The 17,468-nt window shown below is 38.2% G+C and overlaps 1 protein-coding gene across 4 annotated transcripts in view; it reads left to right on the top strand.

Annotated features, from left to right (window-relative positions):
• LOC108362068 (uncharacterized) overlaps positions 1-17,468 on the top strand; it is a 608,307-nt gene that overhangs the window by 243,858 nt on the left and 346,981 nt on the right. For all 4 annotated transcript variants that reach the window (XM_017614914.1, XM_017614908.1, XM_017614923.1 and 1 more), the window contains one exon: positions 527-816. In XM_017614914.1, the coding sequence (XP_017470403.1) occupies positions 527-816 (290 nt within the window). The remainder of the gene's footprint in view (positions 1-526; positions 817-17,468) is intronic.

Raw genomic sequence — 17,468 nt, forward strand, 5'->3', positions numbered from 1 at the left:
TTATTGTCTTTTATTTTAGGAAGGGCAACTCGGGGCCGCCGTGCGGCCCGCAACTTAAACTTTTTCGGGCTCACGGATGTGAGCTCGATGACTTGGATGATTCGGAATTGATTTAAAAAAACAGATTAACTCCAATCCTGAAGATGTTGGAGTAAGATATTACAATAAAATATCGCCGCTCGTTTTATTACCATCAAAATTGCAACACTTATGATTTACCAAAAATCGTTAGTATGTTTATTTTAGGTTTTAATATCTGTAAATTCAATTCGTGCCGTAAAAGACGATCCACGCTTCGTTCAGTTTTCAGAGTTGCACACGGAAGGATTAGCATTAGTGTTTTAATACAAATTTATGTTAATAGTGAAATACAATGTTTAAAATAAAAAAAAAAGGAAAACGTTTTCATTGGCACGCAACAGTTAGTCTGTGTTATCATTAACATTTTGGCAATATTTTCTTTGAAGCTATGCCGATTACTTTTTCCAAAGTGTAAAATCACTATATTCCTTTAATTTTTATTCAGATGGCTTCAGCATCGATGAACTGTGCCCACTCGATAAATCTGCAACGCATGTACAAGCGAAATTTAAGCATCTACTGCGTGGATCTACATTTGGGTATTCAAGCCCGAAGATATCAACTGCTAGGTATATCTACAACGAGTACAGCCAGGCTATACCAGTCACGGAAACACCAAGGATAAGGCCGCAAACCGACACAAATATGACAGAAGAAATTGAAGAAAACGCTTCAAGTATCAATCTTACTGTTGATAACTCCGCGGAAATTTGCATGTGGCCGAATGCATTGCAGGTATATTTCCATCTTAAATGTTGCCGAGATTCAAATTTGTTATTTTTGATATATGTATGTATACAAAAAAAGTAACATGTTTTTAAATTTTTGTATACACATGTAAGTAAATACATAGTGCAAAGCCCTTCATTTTAATATTGGCGTAGGTATTTGATTTGAATATTTCTATACCAAATCCTAAAATTTGTATACTTAAATTTATTACGAGTTGGGTTGGTGCTCTTTCATATGCTATTTTTTTTTAATTTAGCACGTTTCGCACAAGCAATAGTTGATGATTAATATAAGTATGTACCTAAATACGTGAAAATGACAAGCACAGAGTTTTACAATTATATTAAGCAAAAGGCAGAAGTTGTGAAACAAGTTCACAGCAACGAAACAAATGACTGATATTTTAATGTTACCTTGTATTTAATTTTTTTCTTTCCTGAAACCTAGATTACTTATAAGTACCGTGCCGTACAAAATTATTGGCTCGGAGACTATTTCGTCAGATTACAATTTCGAATCAGATCTTTTAGAAAAATTTTGGAAATGTAGCTTTTGAGCCAATTAGTAAAGTGCAAGTCTGANAGAAAAATTTTGAAAATGTAGCTTTTGAGCCAATTAGTAAAGTGCAAGTCTGAAGTTACCAGAAAATTTCGTTGATTTTTGCAATTATTTATTTTTTGCGGACAGGGTCTTCTACATACAAAAAAAGGAACAGTCCAGCGCCTTCGTCTTGGTCTGCAGGCTGTATCGGAGATACAGCCGCTATATTTAAACGTAGAATACGTGGTATGGTTAAGAGCATATCCAAGTCAAAAACGAAATCACACACTAAGAAAAACCAACAAAATATCGATTATATCGATAAGTCCCGAGAATCCCTAAAATCCCGAAATAGTTCCGAGATTGAGTCTCTGTGCCTTTATCTACATCCTTTTCTCTACAACTACCTTTATTTTAATCTTTCTTCCTCTATCTTCATCTATACTTTTATCGGTATCCTCATCCGCATCTTTTTCTTTATATTTATCTTTGTTTTTATTTTTATGTTTATCATATTCTTCATATACATATTCCCCTTCACCTTTGCACTTATACATATAAGTAAAGTGTTTAAATTTACCTTGGTCTTCATGTTTGCCTTTATCTTTACTCAACTTTGTTTTTGTGTTTATTTTTACCTTGGCCNAAACTTCATTTTCAAAATTTTTATAAAAAAGTCTGAATAGAAAGTTGCGAATTTGTATGCAAATTTATTCCATTTTCCCGAGTTTTGCACAAAGTTTAGAAATTTTATTTTTATGTTTTCTGATGTATTTAGTATAAACTGTATTTGTATAAAGAACAATAAAGGTACATGCATTGGGAAAAATTCTCTGTGCTTTAGTTGTGATAAATTGTTTTGTTGTGCTGGTGTACGTTGTAATGATCTCATGATCTCATGTTTTTATGTTTTTGTTTTTGTTTGTCAAAATAAAATTTTACTACATCCTTTCGTACGTAATTTTTATCGAAACGAAAGGGAAGGGAGCGAGAGGCCTTTCCCACCCTTAAGTGTCCCGGTTTGGCAACAGAGATATCTGGCAGCCCTACACATAGATCGTTTTAGTACCAGCGCGAAGCGAAATAATGGCCAACTCCCAACTTATTGCGCGCGTTGACCATCAGCTGGTATAATTTTCATTTTGTTTAATCCAAAATCGAGTTTTCATACAAAAACATACAATTTAATTGCACTGCTGATATTTTTAAAACCAAATATATAAAATCCACAAAAATTGTTTCTTTGGCATTCATTTTTCACGTTTTCTCATTTCCTCTCGTTTTTATTCTCATTTCATCTCTCACTTCTTTGTCCTTTCTCTTTCTTTCCGTCTTCTGCATCCAACTTCCACACGTAACGCACTGCCAAAAATCAAAATTCTATTTGCTCGGCGCTAGCGCCGCGTTATTGTGGGATGCTTCATACAAATTGTATGGGCATGAGAATTTTTGACTGTTCGGTGAGTTCCGATTCGGCATTTGAACATGGGTTCGCATATTGGACATTTCCATCAGTTATAGTTTAGAAATAAAAGAGGCTGATGCTTTGCAATACACCAACTTGGAACTCAGCCATCCTTGGCGCTTGGCGCGCTAATTTAGGGATAGCAGTGACTTACTCGCAATAGTGTAGCATTTATTCTGCTCTGTGCTGGGGCTGTCAAATTCCTGTTATTTTCTTAGCATTTCCTCTGGGTTACTTGATGTTTTCCCAACATGTTGCACTCTGACCCTACAAAAGTGCAAAATTGTCCACCTTGTTAAAGCGTATTAGTGAGCGTTGCCCAACAAATTTCGATTGGTCGCTTAATAATACAGTGCACAGTTGCCAGAAAACTGAAAAAGTGGCCGAAATTGTTGCTTGACTATTTAAACGTGAGAAAAAAAATTAAGTGTCCAAAAATTATAAAAACTCCGAGAAAACACGTATTTCGGTTTTTTTTTTACGGTTTAAAAGGTTTAAACGTGCTGACAACTCAACGCATTTTTTTTATTTTCTCCCATTCTACTTGGTATTTTCTGTAGAAAGCTTCTTGAAAAAAATTTAAAAACAGGGTTATAAACCTGCAAATTTCCACACTTGCAGGATCTAGGGCCTACCACGCCGAGGTTACAGGAATAAAAGCCCCAATTTTTATACCCGTGCGCAATTGTGCACAAGGGTATTATAACTTTGTTCACATAACGGTTGTTTGTAACAGGCAAAACTAATCGAGATAGATATAGACAAATCTATAGGTAAGTGATCAGAATGAAAAAAGAAATCAATTAAGCGGGGACTGTCTGTCTGTCCATCCGTCCGTCCGTCTGTCTATCTGTACACACGTTAATTCGAGTACAAATTGAGATATCTTTACGAAAATTGGTATGTGTACTTCTTTTTAGCGTAGGACGGATGATATTGAAAATGGGCAAAATCGGACAATAACCACGTCTACCTCCTATATAACGGAAAATTCCATTGAATAATTTCAATGCTTTTCGCACTCACCTTTATTCGCACACAACTTTTTCCGGTTAGGAAGGACAGGTTTATTTATTCACGCAGTTAGTTTTTCTCTGTGTATTGGTGTATTTTTTTTGTATTGTACAAAATAGGCTGATTGTCATAACACTTTAAAATGTATTGCCAATATGTATATATGTAGCCGGTTTATTTGTTAAGGAGCTTTGCAATTCACATTAACTTTTACTACTAGCAAAAATACTACTTTGCATAGGACGCGTGCGCGTATACCGGCGTTTATAGCTGAACTGATTTTCGTGCTACCTTGGCACGACAATGGTAGGCGGCCGTGCGCGCTCGGTAATCATTCGACTCCACACAGCTACGGCCAAAGGCTGCGCGCACGGTCTTCTGCAGCTCTTTCGGCGCGGAGTTGGTGTTTCCCAGGACGCGGGTAGTAATGCGGCCCCGGTAGTTGGCCGTTTGCAGGCCTCGGGGGGTTCGCGCGATCATCCGTCGAGCGGCCCTCCTTCGCGGTGGTTGCGGCGCCTGGTTGCACGGGTTCTGCGCCTTCTTCTGCCATGGGGTTCTCTTGTTGGTGGGCGCTTTCACTGGCCTACCTGCAGATGCGCGCTGCTTAGGCTGCTTCTTACGTTGGCCCGTGCGCGCATGGTTGTTGGCTGCCGAATGCAGCAAAGTGCGATGCGCCAACCCGCAGTGCTTGCAACTACCCGGCAAGTCGCATTCACCGGTTATGTGGGTGAGCGCAAGGCAGTTGACACAATACCCTTGCGCCCGGGATACTGCCAATCTCTGCAGTGGCTTCATGGCCTTGAAGGCCGTGCACGTCCTGAGCGCGTGTTATTTGTGGCAGAGCCGAAATACTGCCGTTGGGGCCAGGGGGCATGCCTTCCATGCTGCCATGATGTCTCCGATCTGGAAATGGAAGCAGAGACAGAGAAACGAGAAGTACTTGGGAACTTTATTTAATCGGGGAGTTAATACCCTTAATATATAGAAGGAAAATATGTATATAATTATTTATTGTGCTTTGCGCGGAAAATTCTCCGTGGAAAAGAAGCACAGTTTGACAAGTGGCCGCTTGATAACTCCATTTTGCGTACGGACTTCCACGACAAATACGTGGTTAGCATCGCCGTAGCGAACGTTTTCGATTCGTCCCGATCGCCACTCGGTGGGCGGGAGCGAATCTTCTTTGATCACGACGAGGTCGCCTGGCTGAGGATCACGTTGTGGGATTTTTCACTTGTACCTCTTTTGAAGATCCTTGATATAATCTTCTCTCTAGGGACGACTAGATTGGTGGTGAAGTGGTTTGACTTAGGGATGGGTAGTGGGGGGTTGAAATTCGATTTTTTCCGACTTTCGAACATTGCCCAAACATTCGATTATTCGTATCGAAATTTGGTGGTGCAAATTCGATTTAATTCGAATTTTTTCGAATCTTCCAAAAATTTTTTGAAGTGAAACTTCTTAATCGAGTTCGGAGATGTTTGCGTTAAATATTTAACACCATGTCATAAAATCTGTATCGTTCGTTCGACTTTCAAAAAGGAGGTAGGTGTCAAACGAAAGGGTTTTAGGTTTGTGCTATATGAATGTATGTAAGAAAATCAAAATCAAATTATTTAATAAGTTAAATAAATTACCCCAATATAGGTATCAATCGAAATGATTTTGAATAAACTTTATTTTTTAATTACATTTAAGAGGGGTGTCACCTGTTTTAAAAATCGAATTTAGTTAAAGAAGTGGTGTGCTTAAATTACTATGCAACAATTACAATATTTTTAAGGTGCTTGAAGAGATTGGCCACCTGTTTAAAAAGTTAAACTCAAATTACACTGTAGGACAGCCAAAATCAGCCCGGACTTTGTTAACATTTTCTGAAAGTATACCCATCCAGTAGTAAAACACTCGGTGTGTTTGCGAAAGTTAGCTCGTATTTTTATTTCATGGCCTACTAAAGTTTTCATGTCTCGGCCTAAGTAGTTTTCAAAAAAATAGTTAAAATATATGTCTGAGCTAAATTAAAGGTTAAGACCGTTATAATAAAATTGTATGGGAAATATTTTCGTAGATTATTTTAACCTATTAGGTAATTTTGATCCTTACTTCAATAAATCCCGCAAAAAGCAAATCTGGAAGGTCGTTAGAGGATTGGTGTACTTTAGAAAATTACACTCCGGAAAATTTTACTAGGGGTCTTCTCAGGCAAAAACTTCTTGCTACCAACGTAAAAGCCTCTACAAATTTAAAATAAAAAATCAACAAAAAAAGTACTTTTTATTTTTGAATTTAATAATAACAGTTCCTTCTTGGCAAAGATTTTTTTCTCGATGCATCAGATCGAAAAACATGTATTTTTTACTTGCATCCGTAAGACAAATGGAGTGCCACACACAGTGATGGCAAATTTAGTCAGAAACAAGAAAGTTGAAGAGTTGATTTTGGAAATAAATATGAAATTCGATTTTTTCTAGAAAAATTCGATGTTATCCGAATTTTAGCAACACAAAGTTCGATTTCAAAAATTCGCCATTTTGGAGCTAAAATTCTATTAAAATTCGAATATCGAAGCTTCGAATATCGAATTTACCAATCTCTAGTTTGACTTTCTGCCACCGGTTTAGTAGGGGGAGGTCTTCCGCATTAGGCTCGGGAATGGCCAATATCGGTGCACCTCGAATGAAGTCACCCGGAGTAAGTGCTGTCATGCCAGATGGGTCTTGGGAAAGTGCGCATAGAGGCCTCGAGTTGAGGACTGCTTCAATTCGCACCAGAATCTTCATCAATTCTTCGAAAGAAAACTTGTGGGTTTCAGCGGGTTAGATGGACTTTAAAGCTTTTCACTGCTGATTTCCACAAGCCGAATATGTGGCGGCGCTGCGTAGTATATATTGCTAGCTTATGCCTTAAGGGGCATATTTTTTGACAATGTCTGCGGATCATTCGTTAAGGAATTTAAAGAAGTCGCCTTCTATTACGCGCTGGGCGCCAATGAATGTTTTTCCATTGTCGCTCATCATTTTTGAGGGGAAAACTCGTCTGCCAACGAAGCGGGCGAATGCTGCTCGGAAAGTTTCGGATGTAAGATCCGAGTATAACTCGAGATGCACTGCCTTTCTGGAAAAACAGACAAAAACTGCAACATATCTCTTGATAAGGGTGGTAGATCTTAGCATCGATGCTTTAATTTGGAATGGCCCTGCAAAATCTACTCCAGTTGTAGAAAAGGAGAGTGAGAAACTATCCAGGGGGTAGAGCGGCCAATTTTTGGGTGCGTGTTTGTTGCTTGTAAAGCGTGCACACTTTACATTGAAAAATGCACTTTTTGGTTAGAGGTTTTAGCTTTAGTACGTAGTACTGTTGCCTTACTATTTGGAGCATTAATCGTGTTTCTGCGTGAAGAAGCAGCGAGTGTAAAAACTCCAAATATAGTTGGCAGAACCTCGATTCGGTAGTGAGAATTATTGGGTGCCTTTAATTATAGCTCAACGTGGAATGCCCTAATCCGCCATTAACCCGTAGAAGTCCGTCTTTGTCCAAGGAAGGATTAAGAACAAGAAGAAGACTTTGTTTTTGTTAATTGGCTTATTATCTCGCGAAGCGCTTCTTTCACTCGCAAAATGGCGTGATTGCGCTGCGTTGATAAGACGTATTTTCGCATATTGAAATTGGTTGTGTCAGATGTAGATCCGTGATTGTAGCTCACCAAGCGGAACATGTACGCAGTATCGCGGAGTGCGCGAGAGAAGGAAGAAAAGTGATCAAGAAAATCGACCTCCACCTTGTGCTTTTCTGGTGGAGATGTACTGCATGTCTTTGACCTTGGCTATGCATCCATGTGGTAAGAGAGCCAGATTGGTCCGTACCACCAGAGTGGGGAACTTGCCAAATCCTGCGGCTTGCAACCGCGGGTGCCGAGGTCGGCTGGATTATCTTGGCTGGCAACCTGACGCCTTGTACCGTTTGGAAGATATTCTTGGATTTGGGAGGTACGATTGGATACATATATCTTCCATGTACATAGTGGCTTTTCAAGCCGAGCTAGCACAATCTCTGAATCTGACCATAAGCATGTGTTGAACGCTTCTAATTCGAGCTGTTTTCGAAAAGTTGCGACCAGGTTTGGGAGTAAGACTGCACCACGAAGCTCTAGGCGTGGCAAGCTTACCGCCTTCAGTGGCGCGACTTTGCTCTTTGCAACCAAGAAGGTGAATATCTTCGCCGATGTAAATCGCTGCGCAATATGCTTTTTCCGAGGTATCGCATACCCATCGATTTGGGTATCTTGCCCCTGAGTGAAATTAGCCCATCGCGGGATCTCGATATGACAGATGGCTGGAAGATTTTCTGCGAACTGTTGCAATTTCGTTAATGCTATGGGCTTGGCACATTCATCCCAATCAACTCCATCCAGCCAAAGCTCTTGAAACAGAATCTTTGCTTGAATCTTCACTGGTGACAGCCATCCTGCCGGTCAAAAATTTTTGCTACAGAGGATAAAAGAGGATATACCAAGAGTTTTGGTTGTAGAAGCGCTCTCAAATTTCAAAAAGCTGGAGTCGAGAAGATCCACCTTTGAAAATAATTCTAAAATTGGCCGTTAGTTTCTTGAGTTTGACACCAGCTGACTTCAGCGCTTTGATCACTTGAACAATTGATTCAGTGGGGTTGTCAATATCATGACTGCCGGATAGAATGGCATTCACATACGTTTCGGTTTTAAGTATTGTGGCAGCCAATGGAAATGTCGCTAACGTGTCATCGGCTAATTGATGCAGGGTACGGATAGCGAGATATGGTGCACAATTAACGCCGAACGTTACGGTTTTGAGATTATAATCGGTGACAGGAGCGTTAGCCTATGTGCAAAATAAGATTCGCAGAAACTAAGATATCGTCCTCGTGGATGCGTATGTAACGGTGCATTTTTTCAATGTCTCCACTGAAAACGAATCTGTGCATTCGCCACTGCAGAATGAGCAGCACGAGATCTGGTTGTATTGTGGGACCAGTGTGTAACACGTCATTTAGGGATTTTCTTGATCCAGATGTTTTTGAGGCTTTGAATACCACGCGAACTTCGGTGGTCACCTTATCTGGTTTGAAGACCGCATGATGTGGTAAGTAGAAAGAAAAATATTTGCCATTAGATGTGATCTCGCATGGCCTTGTGTGCTCCATATGACCGAGGTCGAGATATTCTTGCAACACCTTATTGTACGTTGTGCCTAAATCTCCTTTTTTCTTACTGAAAAACTGCTGGAGTGCAGCAGACCAAGAGTGGCCTATAGACAGCTTTTTAGGGAATTCTTCTTTGGGGCACGAGTCGTTGTTGTTGCATACATATTCTCGCATGCCTGATCTTCAGGTGGAATTTTTGGAGGTTGTTGAATCTCCTCTTCTTCCCAAAACTTTCGAAGCTGAGATCTGAGAGCACTCAGATTCGAGCACTCTTCTACTTGTGTCGAGAATGATAACACATTTTCGGTTATTGGACCTCTGAGAATCCAGCCAAATATTGTTTTTTGCGCAAGTATTGTGTAACCCTTTTTTATACCTTCAGCAGGGAGTGATACCGTTGTTGGCAATATGTACATGACCACTTACTACAGAAATTCACTTAAATTGTGGGCAGGCTCTAATAGAATGAGGGACTAGCAGTAAGAGCAAGTTGTTTTCCTCTTAGGTTCTGCCACAAAGGTTAACGGACCTGTTTTGCACAACATTTTGATGAGCGACTGGTTTTTGTTTATTTTGGGTTGGATGAAGCCTGTTCAGTCTTTCGACTCCTTTGTATGTTGAAGTTAGAAAATCGTCCTTTGTGACCATGAGGATAAATCTCTTCGAGAAGAGAGAGATTGTTCCCAAAGTGACAGTATGGTTTCGGGCAATTTGGCTGAGCATATGTACACCAATATGGCATCCCAACTGTCCGTCTGGATGTCTTGGGAACTAAGAACAGACAGCCAGTTGTTAATTGATGTTTGCAGCCTTTGAAGTTGCTCGCTATTCTCGGATTGAATAGTGGGCAAAGTCATCAAAATTTTAATTTGCTTGTCAACCAGGATACGTTTGTTTTCGTATCGTGACCGAAAAGCTTCCAAGATCAGCTCGAAGTATCATCGCTGAGCGGGTATTGCTTGACGATAGAGCCGGCTTTTCCTGAGGTTTTGTATCGGAGATGATACAATTTTTGAGCACGAAGAGGTTCGGGTGGTTGATGTACACCGCTGTGAACATGTCACGAAAAGTGGGCCTTTCTTCGTAACCTCCATAAAATGTCTCCGTGTCACAAGGTGGGACTTCAAGAAATACGTTTGCCTCTGAAAAAGCTAAATCATAAGCGGGCTGAAGCCGTGCCCAACAATCTTCTAGTTATTTATCTTTTATCATGAGATAGGATTCAGTGTGGTCTTGGATTGGTGTTTCACTGAATTTGACACAGTTCTCATGATAGAGTTGTTAGATTTCGGGTGTGATGAGGGTTCCCTCTTACCACCGGTGGCTTTTTGTGAAGCACTGTGGTGGTGGACTGTGTCCAAGTGGCATTTTGAATGTTGTGGAAGGTCACACGTATATAAATTAAACTAAGAGTTAATTAAAAATAGCTGAGTACCACCCAGATATAGTTCGCAAAAAATAAGAAAATTTGTGTCAAAGGGAAAACCCGGGAAAAAAACTATAAGATTTTGTGGCGATGTTTGTGTTTTCCTTTCTTGCAAATTACGTGAAATTACTTTTTATAGTCTGGAAAACGGAACCGTTTTTGGCGGGAAAAAATACGCCTTTTATGAAATTACATATCGCACACCGTCTTCAAAAGGATCAGAACTCAAAAAATTGCGTTCGGCAGAAAATGCGAAAAACTATTTCTTAGCACATGCTTATCATATGGGCAAGTTCGGTTTTACCTTAGGTTTTTTTTAACAAATTATAACAAAAATTTGCTCCAGCTTTTGCTGAAAGGTAAATAAAAGCTGTGTCTACATTTTTAGCGCAAAATTTAAAAAATGGCAAATTTTGAGTTTTGGCTCTTTTGAAGACGGTGTGCGATATGTATATCGTCGTTTAAAGTACAAGGTTGCATAACTTATTTTATAGAGAGTAAAAACACTCATATTTCAAAATGGTTCTCTATTTTACAAAGGAATCGCATTTCTGGCTAGTATATTTCAGGACAAATGGATAAGGCTTGAGCCAAGAACTTGTGGGAGTAAATCCAATTTTTGGCGGCAAATGTCAGTTACGCGGTTTTGCAGAATGGCGATACGCGTTTTTGTACTTTAAACGACGATATGTATATATATATTCGTTGGCAATTTATTTAAAATAATATAAATTTCACGGTACAATAAGAAGATAGTTTGAAACCGTTAAAGTGCTCGTTTTTCGTTCACTTGCTTGTAGGTAGTTTGCACTTTGATAACCAACAAGGAAAGCCCGGGGCAGAAGAAGGCGCAGAACCCGCGCAACCAGGCGCCGAAACCACCGCGACGGACGATCGCGCGCACCCCACAAGACCTGCAAACGGCCAACTACCAGGACCGCACCAATACCCGCGTCCTGGGCAACACCATCCGCGTGCTGAAAGAGCTGCAGAAGACCCTGAGCAGCACATTCCTGCAGGGCGGGAAGGATGTTTAAGCGACTCCGAAAATGATTACCGACCGGCTCGAAGGACCATGAATAATTCGAGTGGCTTTCGCACTCACTTTTATTCGCACGCAACTTTTCCTTGTTAGGAAAGACCTGTATTAAAGTATAGTAAAGTACAAAGTTTTATTTATTCACGCAATATTAGTATTTCTCTGTGTATTGGTGAACTTTTTGTATTATACAAAATAGGATGTTTTGGCTGATTGTCATAACACTTTAAAATGTATTGCCGATAAGTATGTATATATGCTTATAGTTTATTTGTTAAGGAGCTCTGAAATACACATTAACTTTTATTACTAACAAAAAGACTGCTTTGCATAGGACGCGTGCGCGTAGACTGGTGTTAATAGTTGAACTGATTTTTGTGCTGACTTGGCACGATAATGGTAGGCGACCGTGCGCGCGCGGTAATCGTTTTCGGAGTCGCTTCGACTCCACACAGTTACGGCTAAAAGATGCGCGCACGGCCGCTGTATTGCGTTTAAGCGGTGGCTTAAACATCCAGAATTACGAAAACTGCGATATTTTAGTAACTACTGCAGCATATTTCCTAAAAATGGATATTTACAATGCTTTTTAGACGAAAAATAAGAATATTATACATTTTTGGAAAATGGGCGTAGCAGCGCCTACTTATGATTGACATGTGTATGTCTCGGTAACCGCTCCACCAATTTCTCCAAACCTTGGCAAACCATGTTGGCCTTGATACAGCACACCAAACAGCTGAAAATTTTTAAAATCGGACAATAACCACGCTCATATCCCATATAACGGTAATTTAGAGAAATACGAAATCTTCGATAAATCAGCAAATACTGAAGATAATTTATTCAAAATTGTTGTTTGCAATAACTCTTTAGCAAGAAATACTTTTATGATAAAATTCTGGAAAAAGGGGCGTGGCACCGCCCACTTATGACCACATATGTGTATCTTAGTAACCATTTAATCAATTTGTACCAAACTCGAAACTGAAACTGAAAATTATTGAAATCGGACTAAAATTACGCCCACTTTTTATACAATGGAAAATTTCAAAAATGCTTCAAACTTCGATAATTCGAAATTTAAGGACGCTAATTTACGCAAAATTGATATTAACAACAATAAATTCTGGAAAATAGGCATGATACCGCCCACATATAACTATATAAGTTTATAGAATATGTTTGAAACAGAAATAGAATCACCTCTGCTTACCATCTAGCGGTATTTTTCGGAAATATGAAAAAAAATTTTAATACTTAGGCCGGGTATCTAATGTTCGGATCCGCCCGAACTTAGACTCTTATACTTGTTGTACTGGTTCTCTTCAGGAGACTTCGAATAACAATACCCAATTGTATATTTAACCATTTTTTAATATTAAACATTTTTTCGGTCCCCCATTGCATTCGGGGTTTTTGTGGGCTTATGGTGGACCTATATATTATAGTTGCGATGAAAAAATGGTTAAATAAACAATTGGGTATTGCTATTGGGAATCTCCTGAAGATAAGCAGAGTTTTCCGATAGAAAAATATTGATTTTTAAGAATTGTATATCATTTCAACGAAAAGTTGTTTTTTCCCCATATAAAATACATGTAAATCTTTGGGCACTTTGAGCGAACTATAATTATTTTTGATAAAAAAAATAGGGATATATTTTTTTCGGTATAGAACAATCCTAGGGGGTGGGAGCATACAAACTCCGACTTTACTCTTTCACATGCATTTTTGGACCACCCTAATGTACATACCCACGTTCTTGGGCAGTATTGGAGGCATTTTTGATGTTACAGAACGACGTATGTAACTCTTCATACAAAATAAATTACAAATAATACAAATAAGATAAATAATACAAATAAAACACATATGTATTACACAAGGCAACGAAAATTGTAAAAAATTTTGTTAAAATGTTAAAGCTGGTTTTGATTGACTTTTTGTTCTGACTATGTATCCGGGAGTATAAAGTTTCCATCAGCTTTAGATTTTGAGAAAAATTAGGTCAAAGTGTCCAAAAATCGCGTTTTTTGCAATATTTTAAAAGGTCTAGCAAAAAACAAAAGAACCTTCCACTTATGCTTAAATTAAAGCTATAGCTCTCGGCTAATATCTGTGACAACACCATCCGTGCATCTTGACTGATGGTCACTTATAGGCATTTTTTGAACAACAAAAACTGAAGCGAAGTTTGAGTACCCACGGCAACTAAACAAAAGCTCATAGAGCCTTCCACTTAGGCTCAAATTAAGGCTTGAACTTTCGACTACAATCTCTAAAATACCATCTCTGAACCTTAACCCCAAGGTAACTTATTGTTATTTGTTTAACAGCAAAAACTTATTTTGGTACAATGACTATTAGTGAACATCAGGTCAAGGTGCAGGGATGGTCTTTTCAAGGGTAGTAGCCGAGAGTTATAGCCTTAATTTAAGCCTAAGTGGAAGGTTCTATCACCTTTTGTTTTTTGCTAGACCTTCTAAAATATTGTAAAAATTCCATTTTTGATACTTTGACCTCGTTTTTATCAAAATCTAGAGCTAATGGAAACTTTTTGCTTACGGATTCATAAGCAGCACAAAAAAGTCTATCAAAAACAGCTTTAACATTTTCCAAAACAAAATCACTGTTGCCTTGTGTTATTGGTTTCCATTTATTTTTTTGATTTTAGTTTTCTAGAAATAAAACTGAACATACACTGGCGATCAAAACCGAGAGCATGTACGACATTTCATTACTTACAGTAACATGACTTTTAATAATAAGCGGATTGCCTTGAAATTTTCAGCAATTGGTTGTTATTATCTAGGGAATAAAGCCTAGTGTACAGAAAAACTAAGCTTAAAAAGAAACAAGCGATTCACAGCAAAAACGCAAGGCAACTCTATTCACTCAGCTTTCAACTTTCCTGTTTCGAGATTTTAGGAGGTTCATATCAAGAGGATTGTGGAGACTCCCTTGTTTTTGTTCTCACACGTCTGGGAATGGTCTCTACTGAGTTTTATATGATTTCGCTTGGAATATTACCCCATTATAATTTTATTCGCCTCCAAAGCTCTTCCATGTTACTCGGAGCTCGCTTGCTCTATCTAATCCTCTCTTGACGCACCGCTCCATTTTTCGAAGACGTACAGGTCTGGGATTTGTGCTGCCCACTGCATTCCGGGAAAATTTTGCTGAATCAGCCGACTTCGAATATTTTCAGAATCCCTTGGATCTCCGTCCTGCAGGCAAACAACTTCTTCCTCAGAGTATACGCTTTTGTCTACAAAGCCGGGCAAGTTTGTTTGGAGAATATGGAGGTAGACTTACTTGTTAATTGTTCCTTTAATTTAAACCAACGGCACAAAATGCCAGCAAGTAAAACACCCCAAGCCATTAAGAAAAATTGAGCGGTGTGGTCAAGAGAGGATTAGCATAGAACAAGCGAGCTCCGAGTAACATGGAAGAGCTTTGGAGGCGAGTAAATTTTTAATGTCGTAATATTCCAAGCGAAATCATAGAAAACTAAGTAGAGAGCATTCTCAGACTTGTGAAAATCGCTATTAAAAACAAGGGAGTCTCCGAAGTCCTCTTGATATGAATCTCCTAAAATCTCAAAACAGAAAAGTTCAAAATTGAGTGAATAGAGAAGCCTTGCTTTTTTGCTGTGAATCATTTGTTTCTTTTTAAGTTTAGTTTTTCTATACAACAATCTTTATTGAGCTTGAGGCCGTTTTTAATGAAAAACTTATTGTGGAAAAGCAAAAAAATTGGAAAAATTTGTAGAAGTGATAGCTATTTCGGAAATCACCACATTTCCTCATCAGACTTTTAGTTTAGTTTTTCTGTATACTAGGCTTTATTCCATAGATAATTAGAAGCAATCCCTCAAAATTTCAAAGCAATCCGCTTATTATTAAAAAAGTATTGTTACTGTAAGTAATAAAATGTCGTACATGCACTCGGTTTTGATCGCCAGTGTATGAGTCGATACATATCAATCCTGCCCAAGTCCATCATAAGACAATTTTGGGATATTGTGGTTCCTCTTTTCCTCCCGTCTTTTTCGAGTATCTTTTCCAAAACTCTAAAAATGGTTACAAAATAGATCTTCGAAGCAGTTTGCGAAAAAAGCACGGAAAGTTAAGCTATATTCAAAATAGGGAAGTCTTTTTGTTGGACTTCGGTACCGTTGAAAAATACCATATGGACTTAGTTTTGAAGCAAAATTTCTTAAGGTGGACTTAGGGAGGTTTGATATATATCGAACCATATGTCACAATCTATGTACAGTAGCAGAATACAATACGATTGACTGGAATGGACTTAAGCAATTCTGATTTACACTTATGGTGGGACTTAGTCACCTTTAAATAAATAAGTAATATGAAATGTGTTTTTTAATCTTACCGACATTAATTAGTCACATTGCTTTAGTTTGAATTTGTTTATTCGGTCAGTGCGTATTGTACCAATAATATGAAAAAAATTCGTCTGCAGACTTAAACAGTTTGGATATGTACCGACTCATATACATATAATAATAATAATAACAAGCGGGCCCATGCGCAGTCTGCGCAGACAGAAATACACAGTAAACTCATCCCTCTTTGCAGCCACAGATAGAAGCAAACTGTTCTAATAGTTCGCGGAAATAATTATTGTTATAAACCCCTTATTTTTATTATACATATATTACAAAGCATTAATGAGATTTATAGTACATCAGAACTTATACTTATTAGGTACATACATAAAAACATATTACAAACTGACTGATATATGAGTGTCATGAGTTGAGGGAAACATGGTGTCACTTATTGGAGGAGAAAATATATTCAGAATTAACTTTTTGATTAAATGTTTCTTTAACAGAAACAATAATATCTGAGAAACGTCTTACTCTAGTATTTGTCTAGGAATATTGACAAAGTTCACCTGCACTGAAGCAAACGCAAGACCGGTTTTAACTTTACGGATATTCTTCAAATAGTTTTTTTTGATGTCATCATTGCGCTCAATAAGTTCTTTCAGCTCATCGCGGACAGAAATTGGTGGTAAACTCACCTTGCTCTTGTGGCAACAGATGGATGCAGTATTATCAGCTGCCTCGCCTGGATAAAGTTTAGGTGAGCAAAACTCACATATCTTCTCCATGCGTTCAGCACAATTTGATTCTATCTCATCGTCTTTAAGGAAGATACGTGCACCGCAATACGTCTTTGGTAGCTTTCCTTGTCGCCTCCTTGCACTGACATCTTCACTTAATCGCTGAATATATGACGGCACCAAAACACTACTAAATTAGGGAGTGAATAGGTGCCTTTGTTCGGCCCGTTGTTTCTGCCTTTGGTTCCGCATACATTCCCTAGCTCGTTGGAAATAGATCTGCCGTTGTTGCATATCTTGTTTTATTGGAAGGCAATAACGTTTTTTGCGATCAGCTGACGCTCCCATACACTCTTTTCGAGGCGTTGTTATGCGTAATTATATTAAATTGAATCCTATAGTAGTAAAAATGGACATTACGATCAAAAAAATAACTTTTTGAAATTATAAGGTTACCGATTTTATGTAGACTTTATGAGATAAACGCAATATGTCAGTATATCTAATGGAAACATTTTTCTGTAAATGAATTGTTGAATTGAAAATCACCAAAAATACCATAATACTAAACACCAATATGCTTACCATACCAATAATACTCGTAATAAATGTATTGCTTAGCAGTTCACATAAAAGGAATTTTCGAATATTTTTCCGACAGGGTAGCCAGAAACAATATGGGTTGCAAATAAGATTGTGATGCGAAATTTACAAAAAATACCATAATACCAATATACATATGAATGTACTTACCGTATCTACAATTTACGAGATAAATATATTTCTCAGCTTTTATCATAAGAGGAAAATGAATATTTTTAACTGACAGCGCAGCCTGCTACAATTCTTATTATTGAAATTCCTATTATTTGGATTACAGTTATGTTTAAGCTTGA

This window comes from Rhagoletis zephyria, unplaced genomic scaffold, assembly GCF_001687245.7.
Source record: "Rhagoletis zephyria isolate East Lansing unplaced genomic scaffold, Rhagoletis_zephyria_1.1 Rzeph_scaffold_00021, whole genome shotgun sequence".
Lineage (NCBI taxonomy): Eukaryota > Metazoa > Arthropoda > Insecta > Diptera > Tephritidae > Rhagoletis > Rhagoletis zephyria.